The 16734-nt window shown below is 40.0% G+C and overlaps 2 protein-coding genes and 1 long non-coding RNA gene across 4 annotated transcripts in view; 2 read left to right on the top strand and 1 right to left on the bottom strand.

Moving 5' to 3' along the window:
• LOC116036273 (hyaluronidase-4) overlaps nt 1-5305 on the top strand; it is an 18670-nt gene extending 13365 nt beyond the window's left edge. For both annotated transcript variants that reach the window (XM_031279760.2, XM_031279759.2), the window contains exons 3-4: nt 723-812; nt 2796-5305. In XM_031279760.2, coding sequence (XP_031135620.1) covers nt 723-812; nt 2796-3299 — 594 coding nt within the window. In that variant the 3' untranslated portion in view covers nt 3300-5305. The remainder of the gene's footprint in view (nt 1-722; nt 813-2795) is intronic.
• Nucleotides 1-16734, bottom strand: part of LOC118495513 — a 24073-nt gene extending 7339 nt beyond the window's left edge. Inside the window, exons 1-2 of the long non-coding RNA XR_004897959.1 lie at nt 16683-16734; nt 7757-7761 (exon numbers count right to left, since the gene is read on the bottom strand). This is a non-coding gene — a long non-coding RNA (uncharacterized LOC118495513). The remainder of the gene's footprint in view (nt 1-7756; nt 7762-16682) is intronic.
• On the top strand, nt 10717-16372 carry LOC116036282 (hyaluronidase PH-20-like). Its single transcript, XM_031279779.2, has 4 exons — nt 10717-10815; nt 12401-13325; nt 14465-14554; nt 15822-16372. The coding sequence occupies exons 2-4, from the start codon at nt 12411-12413 to the stop codon at nt 16149-16151; spliced, it is 1335 nt and encodes a 444-aa protein (XP_031135639.1). The 5' UTR covers nt 10717-10815; nt 12401-12410; the 3' UTR covers nt 16152-16372.

The following is a 16734-nucleotide window of genomic DNA, read 5'->3' as shown; positions in this document are numbered from 1 at the left end:
TTTTGTGGAGAAGCGTCATGAGCCAAGGTATCAAACTAATGCAACTTAAATCTTAGACATAAAGATGGACTTTTCTTCACAACACTGGCTGTCTGCTCAGTTTACTTTTTGTTACTGCCATCTAGTGGAGAACCACAGAACAGCCGCTCAGGGTAAATACAAACCCAGAATGTTGTGGTTTCCCTGTTCTGCCTGAACCACACCACCAAAACCAGAGGGAGTTGTCTTTGACTACTTGTCTGCAGATTCCTTGAGGAGTTTTCAGAAATTACCTTTCAAATATGTTTGTAATAAGGTATGATGACAAAATGTGAATACTTGTTTCTTCAATCTTTACTTTTTTTTTTTATAATTCAGTTCTTCTCACTTGGTGTTGAACAGAATCAGAAGCGCCATCTTGTGGACAATTTATTATTCTCTCTGATCACATAAAAATCTTTTTTTATGTTATAAATAGTCTTTACAAATTAATTAAATTGAATAAACATGATGGTTATGTGCTTTGATAAATTATCTGTTCTCAAAAGCAGAATGTCATTTCAGTTTGGTTTGATAACTTAGCTTTTTGGTTAATTAAAATCCTCTTGTGCTTCCACTTCTCTCTTGTAAAAACTAAACTAAACGAGTGTTCCCTAAATGTGGGCTCTGGGCCTGGTGTTTAAGTAAATGTGTGTTAGATGATTTTATTTTTTGCGTTAGTGATGGAGATGTGTTTCCTGCAGAAAGATTTGATCCACACGATTGGGGAGAGTGCTGCTCTGGGAGCTGCAGGATTCGTCATCTGGGGGGACTTAAACCTGACCTCGTCCAGGGTGGGTGTCCCTTGCTTTTTACAACAACAAAAAAAACACTCAAAAATCTTTACCCTCTCTTACTTTCTCTAAAAATCCAACGGGCTGGCTCACAGAGGGAAAAGACTGACAGCTTGATACATGAAGAATATTTCTGTCCAGGTCATATGTTGTGGACGATCTATTGTCAAACTTTTCTTTTTGAATTTGTGCTGTTGAGACACATGAAGTCTGACCATGGTGTACTAAAAACATTCTTACCTCAATCTTTTTGATTGGTTTTGGACTCCAAACAAGCCACAGCAGTAAAAATATAGTCAGACAATAGAAAGTTGACATCATGTGGTCGCTGCGTGTTGTGAATGCGCTCTGACATTTTGAAAACTAATATTCAAGCTTTTACGGCCTGCAGTGATCCTGTCTGCATGGAAAAGAGTTCATCCAAACAGCATCTGACTGTCTCAGAATCTAGGGGAGTGTTAAAATTGCATAATTTATTTTATTTTCAAAAAAGTTGAAATGCAATTTGCAATCTGCATATATATTATCCCTCATTTGCCTGCTTTAACTCTTAAAACCTGCTACATCAGCTTGGTGTGGAGTATCTTACTGTAGTTAGCTGCCAAACCTGATCAACTGTCATTATCCCTGTAAATACACTGGATCTTTTAAGGCCCGGACACACAGAGCCGATAATCGGCCGTTGGACTGTCTGGCGAGGTCAGTGACTCGAATCTGTTCGGTGTGTTCCGTGCCTTCGTCCATCCGAGGGGCCGTTGGCCTTCATTTTGGCTGATTTGATGTATAATCGGCGGGGCGGGCACTGCCGGCAGTCGGACTCAAATGACCCATCTGATTGGTGGAGTGCTAACCCGGAAACGGGGAGCGGAATGAGCGTGACTAGAGTCTCTCAAAATCTGACGAAAATCTTTTAAACTGACCTTTGTCGATCTGAAATGACGACAGATTCAGCAACTGCATGGCCTATTTCTCTCTTAAAATGCTTTCAGAAAGGTGAACTATTTTAGTACAACATCAGATAGTTTTCTGAACAAGCCGCCACGACAGTCTGTCTTTGAATTTCCGGAGAAACAAGACCCACGTGACACGTTTGTCCAATCAGCTGCCGTTTTTCAATTTTGGGCTACAATACAGATTAGCGCTGTTATGGAGACGTATTACGTCTCGTCGCTTTGGTGTGTTCCGAGGCACTTTTTTGACCAATTTGGGGAGACTGATCAGCCCAACTGACTTTTCTGCCTTTTCTCAGTCACTGGGACAACAGTTAAAGCTAATTGAGGCCCTGTCCACACAAACACGGATATTTTTAAAACCACAGCTTTTCCTATACGGTTAGGCCGTTCGTCCACACGCAAACGGTCACTGAAATCGAACCTTTTTGAAAACTCCTGCCAGGGTGAAGATTTTTAGAAACTCTGGTTGCATTGGTGTCGTGTAGCCGGTGAAAGCAGTGATTTGGGCTTGTGATGTCGGAGTGCGCACTGTTGTCTCCTTTGTCTGACATCAGATTGTGCGCCGCTATCATCTTTGTTCGCATGAGACGAATCTCTGCAATGGCGGACGTAGCTAAGATAATGCTGCTAATAACTGCTAACAGGGCTTGTTACATATATACAGATACATGCACACAGTTCTCCCATTATATTGCGGTGTCAGAATGCAATACTCTGCAAGTCACTGCTCGTGACTATACCCCCACGACACAGAACTCGTCGCCATTGTCGCCGGTTTTGGACGAGACGGACGAGACCTTCTACTGATACTCTCTTTCAACCAACACAAAAAATCTCTGAGTGTCTTTCTCGATATGTTGCAGCCTTTTGCGATGTGTTTATTGCGCCAGTTGATATTGCAATGGTGATTAAAAATATATATATATATATATATATATATATATTGTGCAGCCCTAATTTGGATGTTGTGTTATACAAACCACCAAAGTGCATCCAATCATGACAGTTATGTGTCGTTTTGTCTCCGCAGCATAACTGCACCAAGGTGAAAACCTTCCTGAGCCACCGCCTGGGTCAGTACATCACCAACGTGACGCGGGCCGCTGAGGTCTGTAGTGACTACCTGTGCCAGAGTAATGGCCGCTGCGTCCGCCGGGACCCCCTCGCCCACCATTACCTCCACCTGAGTGCCGACAGCTACCACATCCGGGCCTCCAGCGACGGGGACTTTGCCGTCACCGGGTGGCACTCGCAGCACGAGCTGCAGCTGCTGACCGAGAGGTTTCGCTGCCACTGCTACGAGGGCCACGAGGGCGAGCGCTGCGACAGCATCAACATAGTGAAGGAGGACGACGGGCCGCGGAGGGATGAGGATGAGGACGAGCAGAAGAAGCTGAGGAAGGCGTGGGAGGACGAGCAACGTGGGAGGGAAGGGAGAGAGGGGGAGAGCGAAGCGCCACTGAACAGCTCCAGCTTACACCTGATGTTGCTGATGCTCCTGTTGAACTTATCGTTACTAAAGATGGCCGTATGACAAAAGGAGGGGTCATTTTTCAACACTGCTGTGTACTTTTCAACACACAGACAGAATGATGTTTTTCATTTAAGATGGAGACAGACTGGCCTTCGGCTGGATTTGAACCCAAAATATTACTGTTTCAGCTGAAGCACTACCAGCAGCCTGTTTCAAAGACTTACCAAATGTTGTTTATTATCAGTGAATCCAAACATTTAAACTTATAATTTTGGCCCGTTTCCAGACCACTCCCAGAATCACTTCCCATATCTCAGATTTGTTCAGTGATTGAAATAGGTCTGCTGTTGTGCTCGTTAACGGTATGTTTTCCTGGCTGGATCATAGATAAAACATGAATGCAAAGTCAGAATGATTAATGAAGAAAAATAGGCTGCTGAACACTAATACAGTCTGAATGTCAGTCTTTGACACCAAATATCATGTCTAGTTCCCAGATCCCAAAGCAATTCTTTTTAACTGCTAATTTACTCCAACCAACAGTCCAACAAGACTCAAACGTTGAGGCGGCGCACATGGTCGCCGCGAGCCGTCTGGTCGTTCATACAAATTGCGGTCAAGCAGTCAGAGCAGTGGTTAGACAGGCTCCAAGAACGGACTTCTTCTCTTCTGTAGCTAATCATTGCAGCGCGGTGTCCACGTTGTTACAAAATCTTGGAGGTGCACAGTTCGGCGCTCAAATCCTTCGCACATAGTCGACCAGGCCGCAGTTGCTAATATAGCTACCCACACCGCCCCGACCGCGCTGACCGCAAGCAGCATTAAAGCATGAACCTCTTTGAGGTTGTACTTAGGAACAATAGTGATTTAAGCTAAATGCTATCGTCAGCATGCTAACCTGCTCACAATTGAACTTTTTGGATCCCCAAAGTTTAAAAAATGTATCCTGAGGAGGGGATTAAAAATGTGTGTTGCAATTTTCATGGCAATTTGCATGGCAATCTATCTAACAGTCATTGAAAGATTCCAGTCAAAACCACAAATGCTAACCTCACGGTGGCGCTACACAGAAAGACACCAGAGTCAGTAGGGGTTCATTCTCTGGGAACAATGAATGTCTGTCCAAAATTTCATGGCAATGCAAGTTTAAACACACTGATCAACCACATTAACGCCCAGCTGAGGTCGCTGCTGAGTGGAAGAGAACCAATAGCTGCTGTGTTGAAAAGTAACAGTAGTAAAAGTAAAAAAGATGACACCTTTTTAAGGAGTGTGATGGCACTTTACATGACAAGAGGTTTGGCACGTTGACAGATAAAGGTTTGGTTGATTGTAATACAGTTCAACCAGGTGAACTATGACCTCTGCAACAACCTGCACTGCCTCTTTTGCCAACAACTGCATCCGTTCTTCCAGGAATGTTAATTCGTAAAATGTAGATACTGTTTGCTGGAGATGGAGAAGATCATCCAGCGTCGCTACCGAGGATGGGATCAGAGGAATCATGTTTTTTACTTTTAAAAGCGTTGTGGTCCAGATGGATTACAGTCGCTAAAGGGTGATGATCCTCTGGCTTGTTTTGTGGAGACACAACAGAAAAGCCTTTCAATGTAAACCAAAGGGTGCTACCACTTCCATCACACAGCCATGTAGGAAAATAATCACTAACATTTGACGCTTGGTCTGTAGTGTTTTTAAAGACATTTTTCCGATGGCACGCAACTTGTTTTTTTCTCAACAATAAGCTGTTATTTCACTTGACGTTATATAGGGAGTGTGTATTTTTCTGTACTGTTGCTTAGATTATACTTTTGAAGTACAGCTTGTCAGAAAACACCACATATTTTGTTGGGACACAGCGTGCACACGTTGGTGCTATAGATTTAAAAATATGATGTATCGGTTTCCTTTTTCTATAGATATAAGTAAAAGTATAGAGGATCAGGTTTGTTTTTCAGTGACTATGTAGAGGTTAATGTTTAGCGCTGCAAAGATTAATCAATTAATCGATTAGTTGTCAACTATTAAATTAATTGCCAACTATTTTCTATTCCTCAACTATCTAACTAAACTACTAAAAAAAAAGCACAAGGAAAGTGTTTAATTTAAAATGTGTCTGAATAATCCTATAATGGATGGACACGAAAATAAACATTCATTCATTCATTCATCTATTAATTGGTTTGAGTAAAAAAAAAGCTCTGATTCCATCTTCCAAATGCAAATATTTTCTAGTTTCTTCTCTCCTCTGCAACAATAAAAACTGAATATCTTTGAGTTGTGGACAAAACAAGACATTTTAGGACGTCATCTTGGGCTTTGGGAAACACTGATCCCCATTTTTCACCATGTTCTGACATTTTATAGACCACCAACAACTTACTGATTAATTGAGGAAATAATCACCAGATTAATCAACAATGAAAATAATCGTTAGTTGCAGCACTATTAATGTTACAATATCTCAGTTTGGTTAGCTTACAGTACAGTAGATGTGACGAAACACTGAACAGGATGTAAAAGACGGCACATACTGTAGCTTTATACATGACTCAGTGGTTCTCTGTGGTTCTATGGTTCTTCAAAGCTTACTCCTTGCCAAAGAAGAATCATCTCTTGCAAATATATGACGAAGTAGGACGCTGAGTTAATACTGAACGCAAGTTCGAGGTCTCAAGATAGATCGATAGATAGATTTTTTTTATCATCTCGAAGGAAATTGTTCTTGGGCAAACAAACAATATCTGCTGTTTAAAGAAGTCAACACAACAGGGTAAAAACATACAGTACATACATACAAAAAGTACACAGACACAGACTGCTGCATCACACTGCATGGACATGCTCATGTTGCATGCAGAGACCACTAGCCAACAAAATTGCACACTGCCCGTTGTAGAACACATCATAGTAGTCGTCATATAATATGCGCAGTAAGAGTAAGCCGCCTTATCAACATAAAAGTTTTGAGTCTAATACTTTGTACCAAACAGAGTCCAGAAATAACATTTATCTGTTTGTTGATGCGTCCATGAGCAATGTGTTGTGCAGTTTTTTTCACTGAAGTTGAAATACTTTCATCTAGCACAAATGTGTCTTTGATTCAATTCGTGCCACCTAGAGCAAATCTGTTTTCCACTTTGTGTACAATCAAACCACTCGTAAAATTCACTTTGCACACAGTCTATATACACACCATTATGTCTCTTTTCTGTGGCAGCTGCACACAAAGAACTCAACCATTTTTAGAAAAAAAGGCTTTGGAGAAACTGAGCACAACTTGGGCATTTTAAATCAAACCAAATCCAGAGCAGAACGGGACCTGAGATCTGGATCGGAGTCAGATCTTCCCAAAGACGTCTGATCAAGTTTGAGTTTCTGTAACTTTCTGGTCTTTAACAAACGCCCCCTCGGGCTTGGACCCCTAAAGTTAAACATGTAGCATTGTGTCACAAGTCTCTGTAACACTGATCCTGGTTTAAACTGAATCAGTACTTTCATCTCAAACCGGCCTTCAGGTCTGAAGAGCTTCACTTGATGCACACACGGTTTCCTGCACTTACTGTGTGTTTTTTTTTTCTGTTGAAGATTGTAAACCAAATATGCAACAAGGACTATGCAACACATGAAAAAATGTTACCTGAATCTGAATGTAAATGCACTGCAAATAAAGACTTTTCTTCAATACACCTGTGTTTCTTTATTTTAATAAAAAGAGGATTCAAGGGAAGCTTTTGGCAGCCATGTTGCATAATCAGAAAAACAACTTCCTCTTTGCGCAACATCATCATTCGTGCAATATTTCCTAAGAAAATGAAAAACCCTCCAAACATGCTCAAAGTCGCTCTGGTCTTTTCTCGTCCAAAGCAACAAACCTGGAAACCCGAATCATCAAACCCGCTTCTGTCCAAATACTGAGGACTGAAAAGAGGAAGAGGTCTGGACGGAGAGGTTACATTCTCGGACTTTCTCACCGACGATGACTCATGAAAAAACACCACACATTCCAAAACCTGCGAGTGTCACATCTGAACCATCTGTCACAGATCCTTTAATGTATTCTTAAACTGTTTTAAAAAGGGCAGACATCTCAGGAGATGGTCAAATAATCAAACATTTGATGCTGATCATTTCATGTGTGATAAATGAAGTCCTTTTCCTAATTTTGGAATATTTGTTCGGCAAATTAAAAGTGCCTTAAAGATTTTTTGTGCCTTTAAAAACAGTCCAGCTAAGGTCAGTCTTAATTAAAACCACAGAGGCATTGAAACAATAGTGAATAAATGGTTGATACCCTTGTTAAAATATGAAGCAATAGCAGAACGCTATGCCCAAACCTGGGTTTTTATGTCCAAAACATGCAGATTATTTAACTGCATACTATCGGTTATGAAAAAACAGTCATCTTCTCAGTGTAGCTTTACTATAACTAACCAGAGAAGAGGACGAAACTCAATTGTATCGCAATTACATAAAAAAGTTTATGAAAACACTGCAAACACAGAAGATGGCTCCACCAGGGCTTGTTACAGTGAACAACTACACTGCCTTTCACCTAAAGTATACACTTAATAAAAGATTTATTTATCAGCCACAAAACAATAAGGTTTCCACTGGCACAGGCAAGGCCACAAGAAGACAGAGACGAGAGTTTTGCAGTAGTTTAAAAGATCAGATCAAACGGGTTCTTTTACTGCTGTTCAAATATCGGACATTTATAATACAAATTAATTCTCTAAATACGAAGGAAACAAAATAGAAATAATGACCATAGAATATCAAAATGAGAATTGAATTGTCAGGGACTATACTAACTAAAGTTGAGGGCCTGTAATCTGATAGGCAAGAGGTGAACACCAAACCGGAAGCCCGCTACTCACTCCACACTTCAACGAAATACAAGAAATGGAGAAGTTGCACGCTTAACATGACTGCATGCAAAAGGAAGAAGGCCGCTTCTCTGCAGGACACCCTGGTGCAAAAGGAGCTGCAGCTGCTCACTATAAGTTTAATTTCACACAAGCAACAATCAATTATATGGTAGACATGGTTATGATACTAAACTGGTCGTAGGTTATGGCTTTACCCTACCAATGCCCAGAACCAATGCTCTTAAAAATATGGTAATGTATAGAGCTGGAACATATTGGAACAGCCTCCCCCCACATGTATTCCTAATGGGAAATACTTTTATTTTATGTTACTGTTTTGTTGTTTTTATGACATAAAAAAAAAAAAAATGCTACTGTGCCTCTCGTTTCATGAAATCCAGGATGTTTTCATTGTTCTGATTCAATATGTATAAGAAAGAAAGAAGAGGCAGGAGCGCTTCTGGTATCCTTATAACCACCAGTTCTCATGGAAGTGAATACAATTCACTAAAAAGGAAGAAAAATTATGACCAAAAAAATCATTAAAAAAGGTTGGTTACAAAAGGTGATAAAAAAGGCTTTTAATAAATAGGGCAAGACATTAAAAATACACCAATGCGTGTCGGCTTGAGACTTCTTCCGGATGTAGTGACACAAAGGGAACATCAGAGTGATCATAGCTTGCAGGTGTGTATAGGTGAATGCATGAAATGCTCACCCTGGCCTCCAGGGGCATAACACCACCAACCCAATACACAACACATGGTATAAAGTGCAGCACTTAGGCCACCATCTTCAATCAAGCAAAATGCAGAATATAGCCAACAAAAAAATGGCAACATATACTTCAGTGTTTTTAGAAATATATAAAGAAGATGGATGAGTTGCAAAAAAAACAGCTTATCAAAAGGATTGAATTACAAAAAAGAGAGGAGGGGAAAAAAACCCAAGAAACTATTTTGGGCATTGTCATTTAAACAATATGTATTTTGCTTTATAATATTTGTTTATGTTGGTCTTGTGTTGGACCCCAGGAAGAATAGTCTTCACTACGGTGATGACTAATGGGGATCCTTAATAAACAAAAAACAATTATAAACAATTCACCCAAGAACTGTGTGGAACTCAGTCAACATTAACATGACATAAACAAAAGGAACATATTAAACCAAAAGATATATCCTGTCCTTTAACACTCCTCTAAATTTCTTCCTCATAATGGCAAAGTGGGTTTTTTTGACTGGAGGCAAAGATGTGCAAGAACACATCCAAATGCATCTTGTTGAAACTCAAAATACAAACTAACACTTACATTCAATTTAAATACATTTGCATCTATATGATAAAATATATATATTCATGATTATAACTGCATAATATAGAAAGTGTCATTTAACTTGAATAACTGAAATATTTGTGAAACTGTTCTTCATATTTTATCACTTTTCTTTACTTAAACAAAGTAATTTTTTTTGTCAAAAGATTTTTTTTTATCTACCAAAATGGGTCTCTCTTTCTAATCATCATTGTTATGAAAAAACTCTGTGAATGTGATGTGTGAAGAAAGTTTGGGAGACTTTAATGACTTACACAGAAGTGTTTAACGGAATCTTGTTCAAGGAAATTTAGGATTAAAGCTATAGCGCGTAGTTTCTGTCGCCCCATGAGGAATTCTAAGTAATGACAATGGCGCATCCACATGATACAAGCCTTACGTGATCGCGCACCACCACCACCCCTCCTCCTCGCAGTTGCTAGTAGCCAAGGAGGACACGGTGGATGACGCCACAATCTTCTGAACATAGCCATGCTGAGAAATACATAGAGAGTTGTGTGGAGCTGATAGTCTTAATTAGCTTTGTAGCAACTCATTTGGCAACGGCTTGGATGTAACGTTGTAACGATGTAACGGCTTGGATGGACGTTCATTAATATCAAAAAGTTACGCACTAAAGCTTTAAACAGTACAGTTTAACCAAAATGTAGAGTTGTGTAGGGTCATCCCAACATGAACATCCTGTCCTTCTGAAGAAGTATTTAAACTCATGCTGGACGATAAGATTAGAGATGATCAAATAGGGCCCTTTGTCACTCATCTATACAGGTGTGAAGATTCTATTGGGTCATTCACAACAATATTCTTACCTAAAAAGTCACATTGTAGGTACCCCAGATCACATGCAGCACATTCACCTGTGATTGTCTGGGTCAAAAACTATTCTGCCTAAATCAGGTTATGACCTACTGCTGTTGTGTTGGACACTGCCCTGAATGAGGCCTGGGGTACCACTGTCTCAATTTACATAGCATGAGTTCGTAAAATGGAAATTCTACCAGTTGTTAATCCCCTTGACTTCATTATAGAGACCCCAAATTCAAAAATGCCCCCCCAGCTCTCCTGTTTTTAACTTTAAAAGTTTGACTAAGATACCTAACTGTGCTGTAGCCTATATGAATATTCGTCTGCTCTGTCAAATTGTAAACCATGATACCACAAAAAGATGTTAGTATAACAAAAAGTGTTAATAAGCACTTGAGCAAGGCACCAACCCCTGAAACTTCAACTCTTCTGCCTGAATGTGGACACCGATTAGATAACGATCAATCAGGGTGAAGAAACAGTTTCCTCTGACGGATGAAGCAGCAAAAAAAACGAAGACGTGGAGTTTAGAAACAGTGAACAGTCGTTCAGAGGAGAGCAGCAGGTAGGAACTGATGACATGTTTTATGGAAAGACTTAAAATATGTTTCTCACTGTATCTGGTACATTGAAGGAGATTATTTGATAAGTACAATATATATAATGTGAAGTCAATCATCTGAACAATTTGTCTTTTGTATTTTGTGGCGACAGTTAAGTGTGACTTTGTGTGATTTTGTGTTATATGTTTTTTAAATCCGTGATCTGTATTCTGATTGTCAGGTGAAAACTTTGTCCAACAAAATGTTAAGTCTCTGGAATATAACAAAAATGAAGATCTTACATTTAGTTTATAATCATTAAAGCTTACGCTACACTTAGCTTCACAAAGTTTTCCAAGTTAACAAAATGATTAAAAACTCTATATATTCTGATCTAGTTGTATCTTTTAATTTACCTGCACGTTGCTTGAGATACGTTACATGTTTTATAAGAGAGAACTGTCCAAAATGGCTGAATAGTTAACAGATGGTCACATAAAATTCCTGCTAAATTATTAACAGCATTCACATGCAGCACAATAGCGTTGCAATAACATGCTATTAAGGGTCTATCATCTGCAAAGAAATTTCTTTAGTTTATTTGTTTGGGAAAATTCTCAGAGAAAAACGGTCAGTGAATCAGAAACATTTCTAATCAGTTGTCCCTCGACACATGTTGAAAAAGGAACACTGAAAAAGAATAAACACCCTTTTTTGAATATGTCTTGCAATTTCATAAACCCCATAAATCTAATTAAAACAAGAAAATGATCAAATAACAATTAAAACCTTTTGAGCCGAGACGGATTGTATTTTATTGTTGATCCAAAAGACTTCTGGACTCAGTAAACGTGCAGACACCTGGCTTGTTACCCACTATGATGTACCGTTTTAGTGGAAATAAAATCTGCAAAACAATCAGCGGGTGCTGACAGTGTACGGAAGCTGACAACAGTCGTCCTTGTAATTATATTTTAATGCTGTTATCTCAACTTAACACGTGAATTATTCCTTATATTGAGAAAACAAGATAATTATCTCAAGAAAACAAAATATATTTTCCTATTATTCATAATGTTTATCAGAGATCAGCAGTTCAAACGGTCCAGATCGAGCTGACGGTGACAGACTTGGTGAAGTTAGCGGAAGAATACGAATGTGATATGTGACCCATTTTAGAACGTCTGGTTGTTGAATGTTGGATCTCTAAAGAGTTTGGTCTAAGCATGCTCCATGTGAAAAGTGTTATAAGAGTTGTGAATTGGAGCTATAGAAATAAATTTGACTTAACTTGACAATGAAAAAGTGTCAGAAAGTGGAGCTACATTATGTCATTACATTATTAAGACCAAGAGCTTACTTATATTTAAGTAGCAAGATGAAACTTAAATGAACACGTTTCCTGTTTTTGTGGCTATTGCATCTAAGTTAATGGAGAGTCTGCACCAGTAGACTCGCTCGAGGGTTTTTTCTCTGCACTTCCTCTCCACGCTAACAGGATTGGGATGGCCCTTGATATGGCAAGCATGGTGGTGGATTATAGGACAAGAGTGTCAGGGACTAAATTAGGACTAAGTCTTATTTGTTGTCTTTCCTCTATTTGTCTAGAGCCATCGCAATGGCCAAGCCCTTCATGTCCTGTGTTGGCTTCTGTATCATCGCATCGATCACCACCATCCTGGCACTTCCACCTACTGAGCCGCCACTGATCCGTGACTACCCCTTTGTGGCCATATGGAATGCCCCAACTGACCAGTGTCAACAACTCGACATCCCACTGGACACCGCAGCCTTCCAGGCGGTGACCACACCTGCCGCAGTGCCTGGTCAATTCCTCACCCTCTTCTACGAGGACCGCCTCGGCTTCTACCCTAAAGTTGACACTGCCAAACGCAAGCGCTACAGAGGCGGAGTCCCTCAAAACGGCAACCTGACGTTGCATCTGGCCAAGGCTCGGGGTCAAATAGATCGCGGAATCTCCCAAGACTCCGGTCCTGGGCTGGCTGTCATCGACTGGGAGTCCTGGCGCCCCCTGTGGGACCAGAACTGGGGATCTAAAAATATTTATAAAAAGTTGTCCATCAGTCACGCCCTGCAGATGGCCCCATTTTTGTCATCATATAAAATTTCCCAACTGGCAAAAGGCCTGTTCCAGCAAGCCGGGCGGCGTTTCATGGAGAAGACCATCAGCCTTGGTGTCGGCGAACGACCGAGCCGTCGCTGGGGCTTCTACCTGTTCCCTGACTGCTACAACTATGGCTGGGAGAAGCCTGGCTACACAGGGAAGTGCTCTGCAAAGATCCAGAAGCAGAACAACCAGTTGCTGTGGTTGTGGGAGCACAGTACTGCCCTCTTCCCATCTGTCTACCTCCACCTGACCCTGAGGAACTCCCCCAAGGCCGCGCTCTATGTCCGCAACCGTGTCCAGGAGGCGCTGAGGGTGGCCGCGCTGCCTAAACGTCCATACACCATGCCAATCTATGTCTATGCCAGACCACTGTACCGTGCCCAGACCCAGAAGTTCCAGACCCAGGTGATTATTTAAAACTTAAGTTACTTGTACACTTGAACTTATTACCTCCGCCGATGAGGTTTGGTCGGTTTGGTTTGTCCGCTGATTTCTTGGTTTGTTTGTCTGTCAGCAGGATTACATAACAACTCCTGGCCTGATTGTCACGAAACGTAGTGCAAGGGTATAGCATTGGCCAAGGAAGAAGCCATTAAAGTTTAGAGCCGATCAGAATCATTGGGCGTATACACAAATTATTTCTCACTTTCTTTAACATTCTGAGACAAGGCATGCTGCATTTAGGTGGTGTCGGAATAATTGGAAAAATTTGATTCCGACGGGGAAAAAATATCATTGCATTAACATTGTGAGATAGGGCACACCTTGACTGAGGTCTGCGCTCTCTGAATGCGTGCCCAGATTTTAGCTAGACATTCAGGAACTCAATTGTCTGCTTAATCAAACCTGGAAAACAAACATGGACACCATTAACTATCAGCAGTGACTGAGTGAAGCTGTGGTTGTGGTTGCAAGGAGCAGTTAGCGCTTCTTGTGTTGATTTAAAGCAACACCAAAGCACTTTTCCTCTTTGGTCCCCCTACAGGTTGGAAGCGGATTTGTCCATTACCACTGCCATTTGAACTACAGAGCTGCTACACAATCTGGCAAACTTTCATAGTGCGGTTATAGCCGATAGAGGGCCGCAAAGTGAATGTAGAAGTGCTGTTCACCCTGTTATGAGTTGATGAACCACTGAAATGATTTTGGAAACATTATTTTAAGGTACAAAAGAATATTTGGTGTTGCTAATTTAAAGAGTTGTCATTTCTTTAAGTCAACTTAAAACAAAACCTGTACATCCACATACACTGCATCCACTCTCTGCAACATTTTTGTCACTTTTTTGAATAGAAGTAAATATATAGGTAGGGTTCCCAATTTCCATCTCAACTACAACAGTCTGCTTTTTAACCTGGGAAATAGCCATTGAACAAAACACTTGACCTACACTATATGAATTGCTCTTTAATTATCTGTCAGCAAGTTTCACGCTTATATAAATTACCTATTGTAAAACTGAAACAAATTAAAGGAATTTAAAAAGTGATTATTAGGAGTGGAAAGTATTAATCAATTTTCCTGTGTGGTTGGTCCTCTTTCAGGCCGACCTGGTGAGCACTGTAGGAGAGTCTGCAGCTCTGGGAGCTTCAGGGGTCATAATGTGGGGAGGAACTAAAGACTACAACAACAAGGTAAACACACTGGTTCAACCGGTGTATCTTTTCATATTCACCCGCCAATATGTATGTTTAAAAACTGGCGGTAATCATTCTTCTTCTTCATACTTTATACATACATCATACATGACCACACTGTCAGAGATAGTTCTCTTCTGTTTTCACGGACAATGTTTCTGTTTCTGTTGCGGATCTGCACAACATTTTGTGTGTAAACTGCTGAGATGAAGCAAAGGGAAGCTGTAAATAAGCAATGATCACTTACTGTATGTGTATTACTCTTCACAGGTCTGAAAAGGAGAACACAGCTGACCAAGCTTTAATCAGCAAATAATTAACCTGCCTTTGTTTCCTGTTTTAGGAGGAACTGACAGGCATGATGCTGCAGTGTTGGTTATCTCAAAAGACGTGTGAAAGAAATATTTGGTCTTGTTTGGCATTTCTGTTTGTGTGATCTTTATTGTTATTTGATGTTAACTTCATCCTGTCATTTTTTTCACAATCCAACTGAATTTATAGTATATATGGTACGTTGTAGTAAATAGGGTAAAAGTGATTTTTTAATTTGGAAACACAGTTGACTAAAATTCAAAATGTAACACTAAATTCAATACAAATTTCACATTTAAATATGTGACTAAATTGATTGCAGTTTCTTCTCCGGGTCCATTTTTTACATATCATCTCTCCCTATGATAATATTCTCATTTTTAAACAAAATTTAACCCGTAACTAACCTTTTCTTTTTGTCCTAATCAGCGGTGAAAGAATTACTTCTTGCACTAATTGTAATTAGAAGAAACAATACCACAGTGTAGAAATACTGCAAGTAAAATTCCTGCATTCAAAATCGTATCTAAATATAAGTACAAAAGTATTAGCATAAAATTATTATTATTGATGCATTTACTTAACGTTGCAGCTGGTAAAGGTGGAGCTTATTTTATGCACTACTAAGTTGTGAATTTCCTCCAGAAGTTTTATCTGAATCTATAATAACACATTGTATTTTCTTTGTTGATTTTATTATATTTTTCATTATTAATCTAAATCTGCAAAATAACTAAAGTTCGAAAATAAATGTAGTGCAGTAAATTGTACAATATTTCCCTCTGAAATGTAGGAGTTATAAAGTAGCAGAAAATAGAAATAGCTAAGTAAAGTACCTCAAGTTTGTACTTGAGTACAGTGTGGAGTAAATGTACTTAGTTACTTTCCATCACTGGACCTTATGTACCTGAATCTCACCTTTTTTTTTTTAAACCCCACCCCTTCCCTTTAGGCTGCCTGTCAGTCTCTGTCTGAGTACCTGACGTCCACCTTTAACCCATACATCGCCAATGTGACTGCGGCCGCCATGCTCTGCAGCGAGGTCCTGTGCCAGAAGAAGGGTCGCTGCGTCAGGAAGAACTACAACTCCACCCACTACCTTCACCTGAACCCCGCCCACTTCAGCATCATTCGGTCTGACAGGAAGTATGTGGCCATTGGTCTTCCATCCAACGCTGACCTGGATGCCTGGGGCGAAAACTTCACCTGCCAGTGCTACGCGGGAGTGAGCTGTTCACCCAAACTTGTGCATCAAACCGAAATAAAACGCATCTGGGTTTAATTCATTTACTGTTTTTAGAATTGTGCCTTCTGCTAATCCACAATGCTATCATGTAGTCAATAAAACTACTGTCTGCAATTTGATCAAAGTATGACCTCATTTAAAAAACTGAAAAATATAATGTGGAAAAAAATTTAATGTGAGTCTTTCCCACGTCAGACACATTACTGATTTATTTGAATTGAACACCAAAAGGCATAATAAATGGTTTTCTGAAAACATTTGTTGGCAATTTGTTTTTGTTTCACTGACAATCCGATTGTGTCAAGACAAAATGGACTCAAGACAAATTCAAGAAGTTTATCCTCGCCACTGTCACACCAAATGCTTGCCCTTGGGAAATTGTTGGGTCTTTGTAAATTATAGAGTGTGGTCTAGACCAACTCTATTTGTAAAGTGTCCTGAGATAACTCCTGTTGGGATATGACACTGAGTCAAAAACGCCCCATGAGATTTAAACTTGTCAGAGTCAAAACATTGATCATTTCAAGACCAGTCCAATCAAAATGCTCTCCACTAAATAAAACATACTGTTTGGATCTCTGGGAAGTGAGATTCAAAAACACACCTGCAATTACTGATT

The sequence above is a fragment of the Sander lucioperca genome, chromosome 7 (assembly GCF_008315115.2).
Source record: "Sander lucioperca isolate FBNREF2018 chromosome 7, SLUC_FBN_1.2, whole genome shotgun sequence".
Classification (NCBI taxonomy): domain Eukaryota; kingdom Metazoa; phylum Chordata; class Actinopteri; order Perciformes; family Percidae; genus Sander; species Sander lucioperca.
Note: the sequence above shows the minus strand (reverse complement) of the source record. Positions and strands in the feature narration are given on the sequence as shown.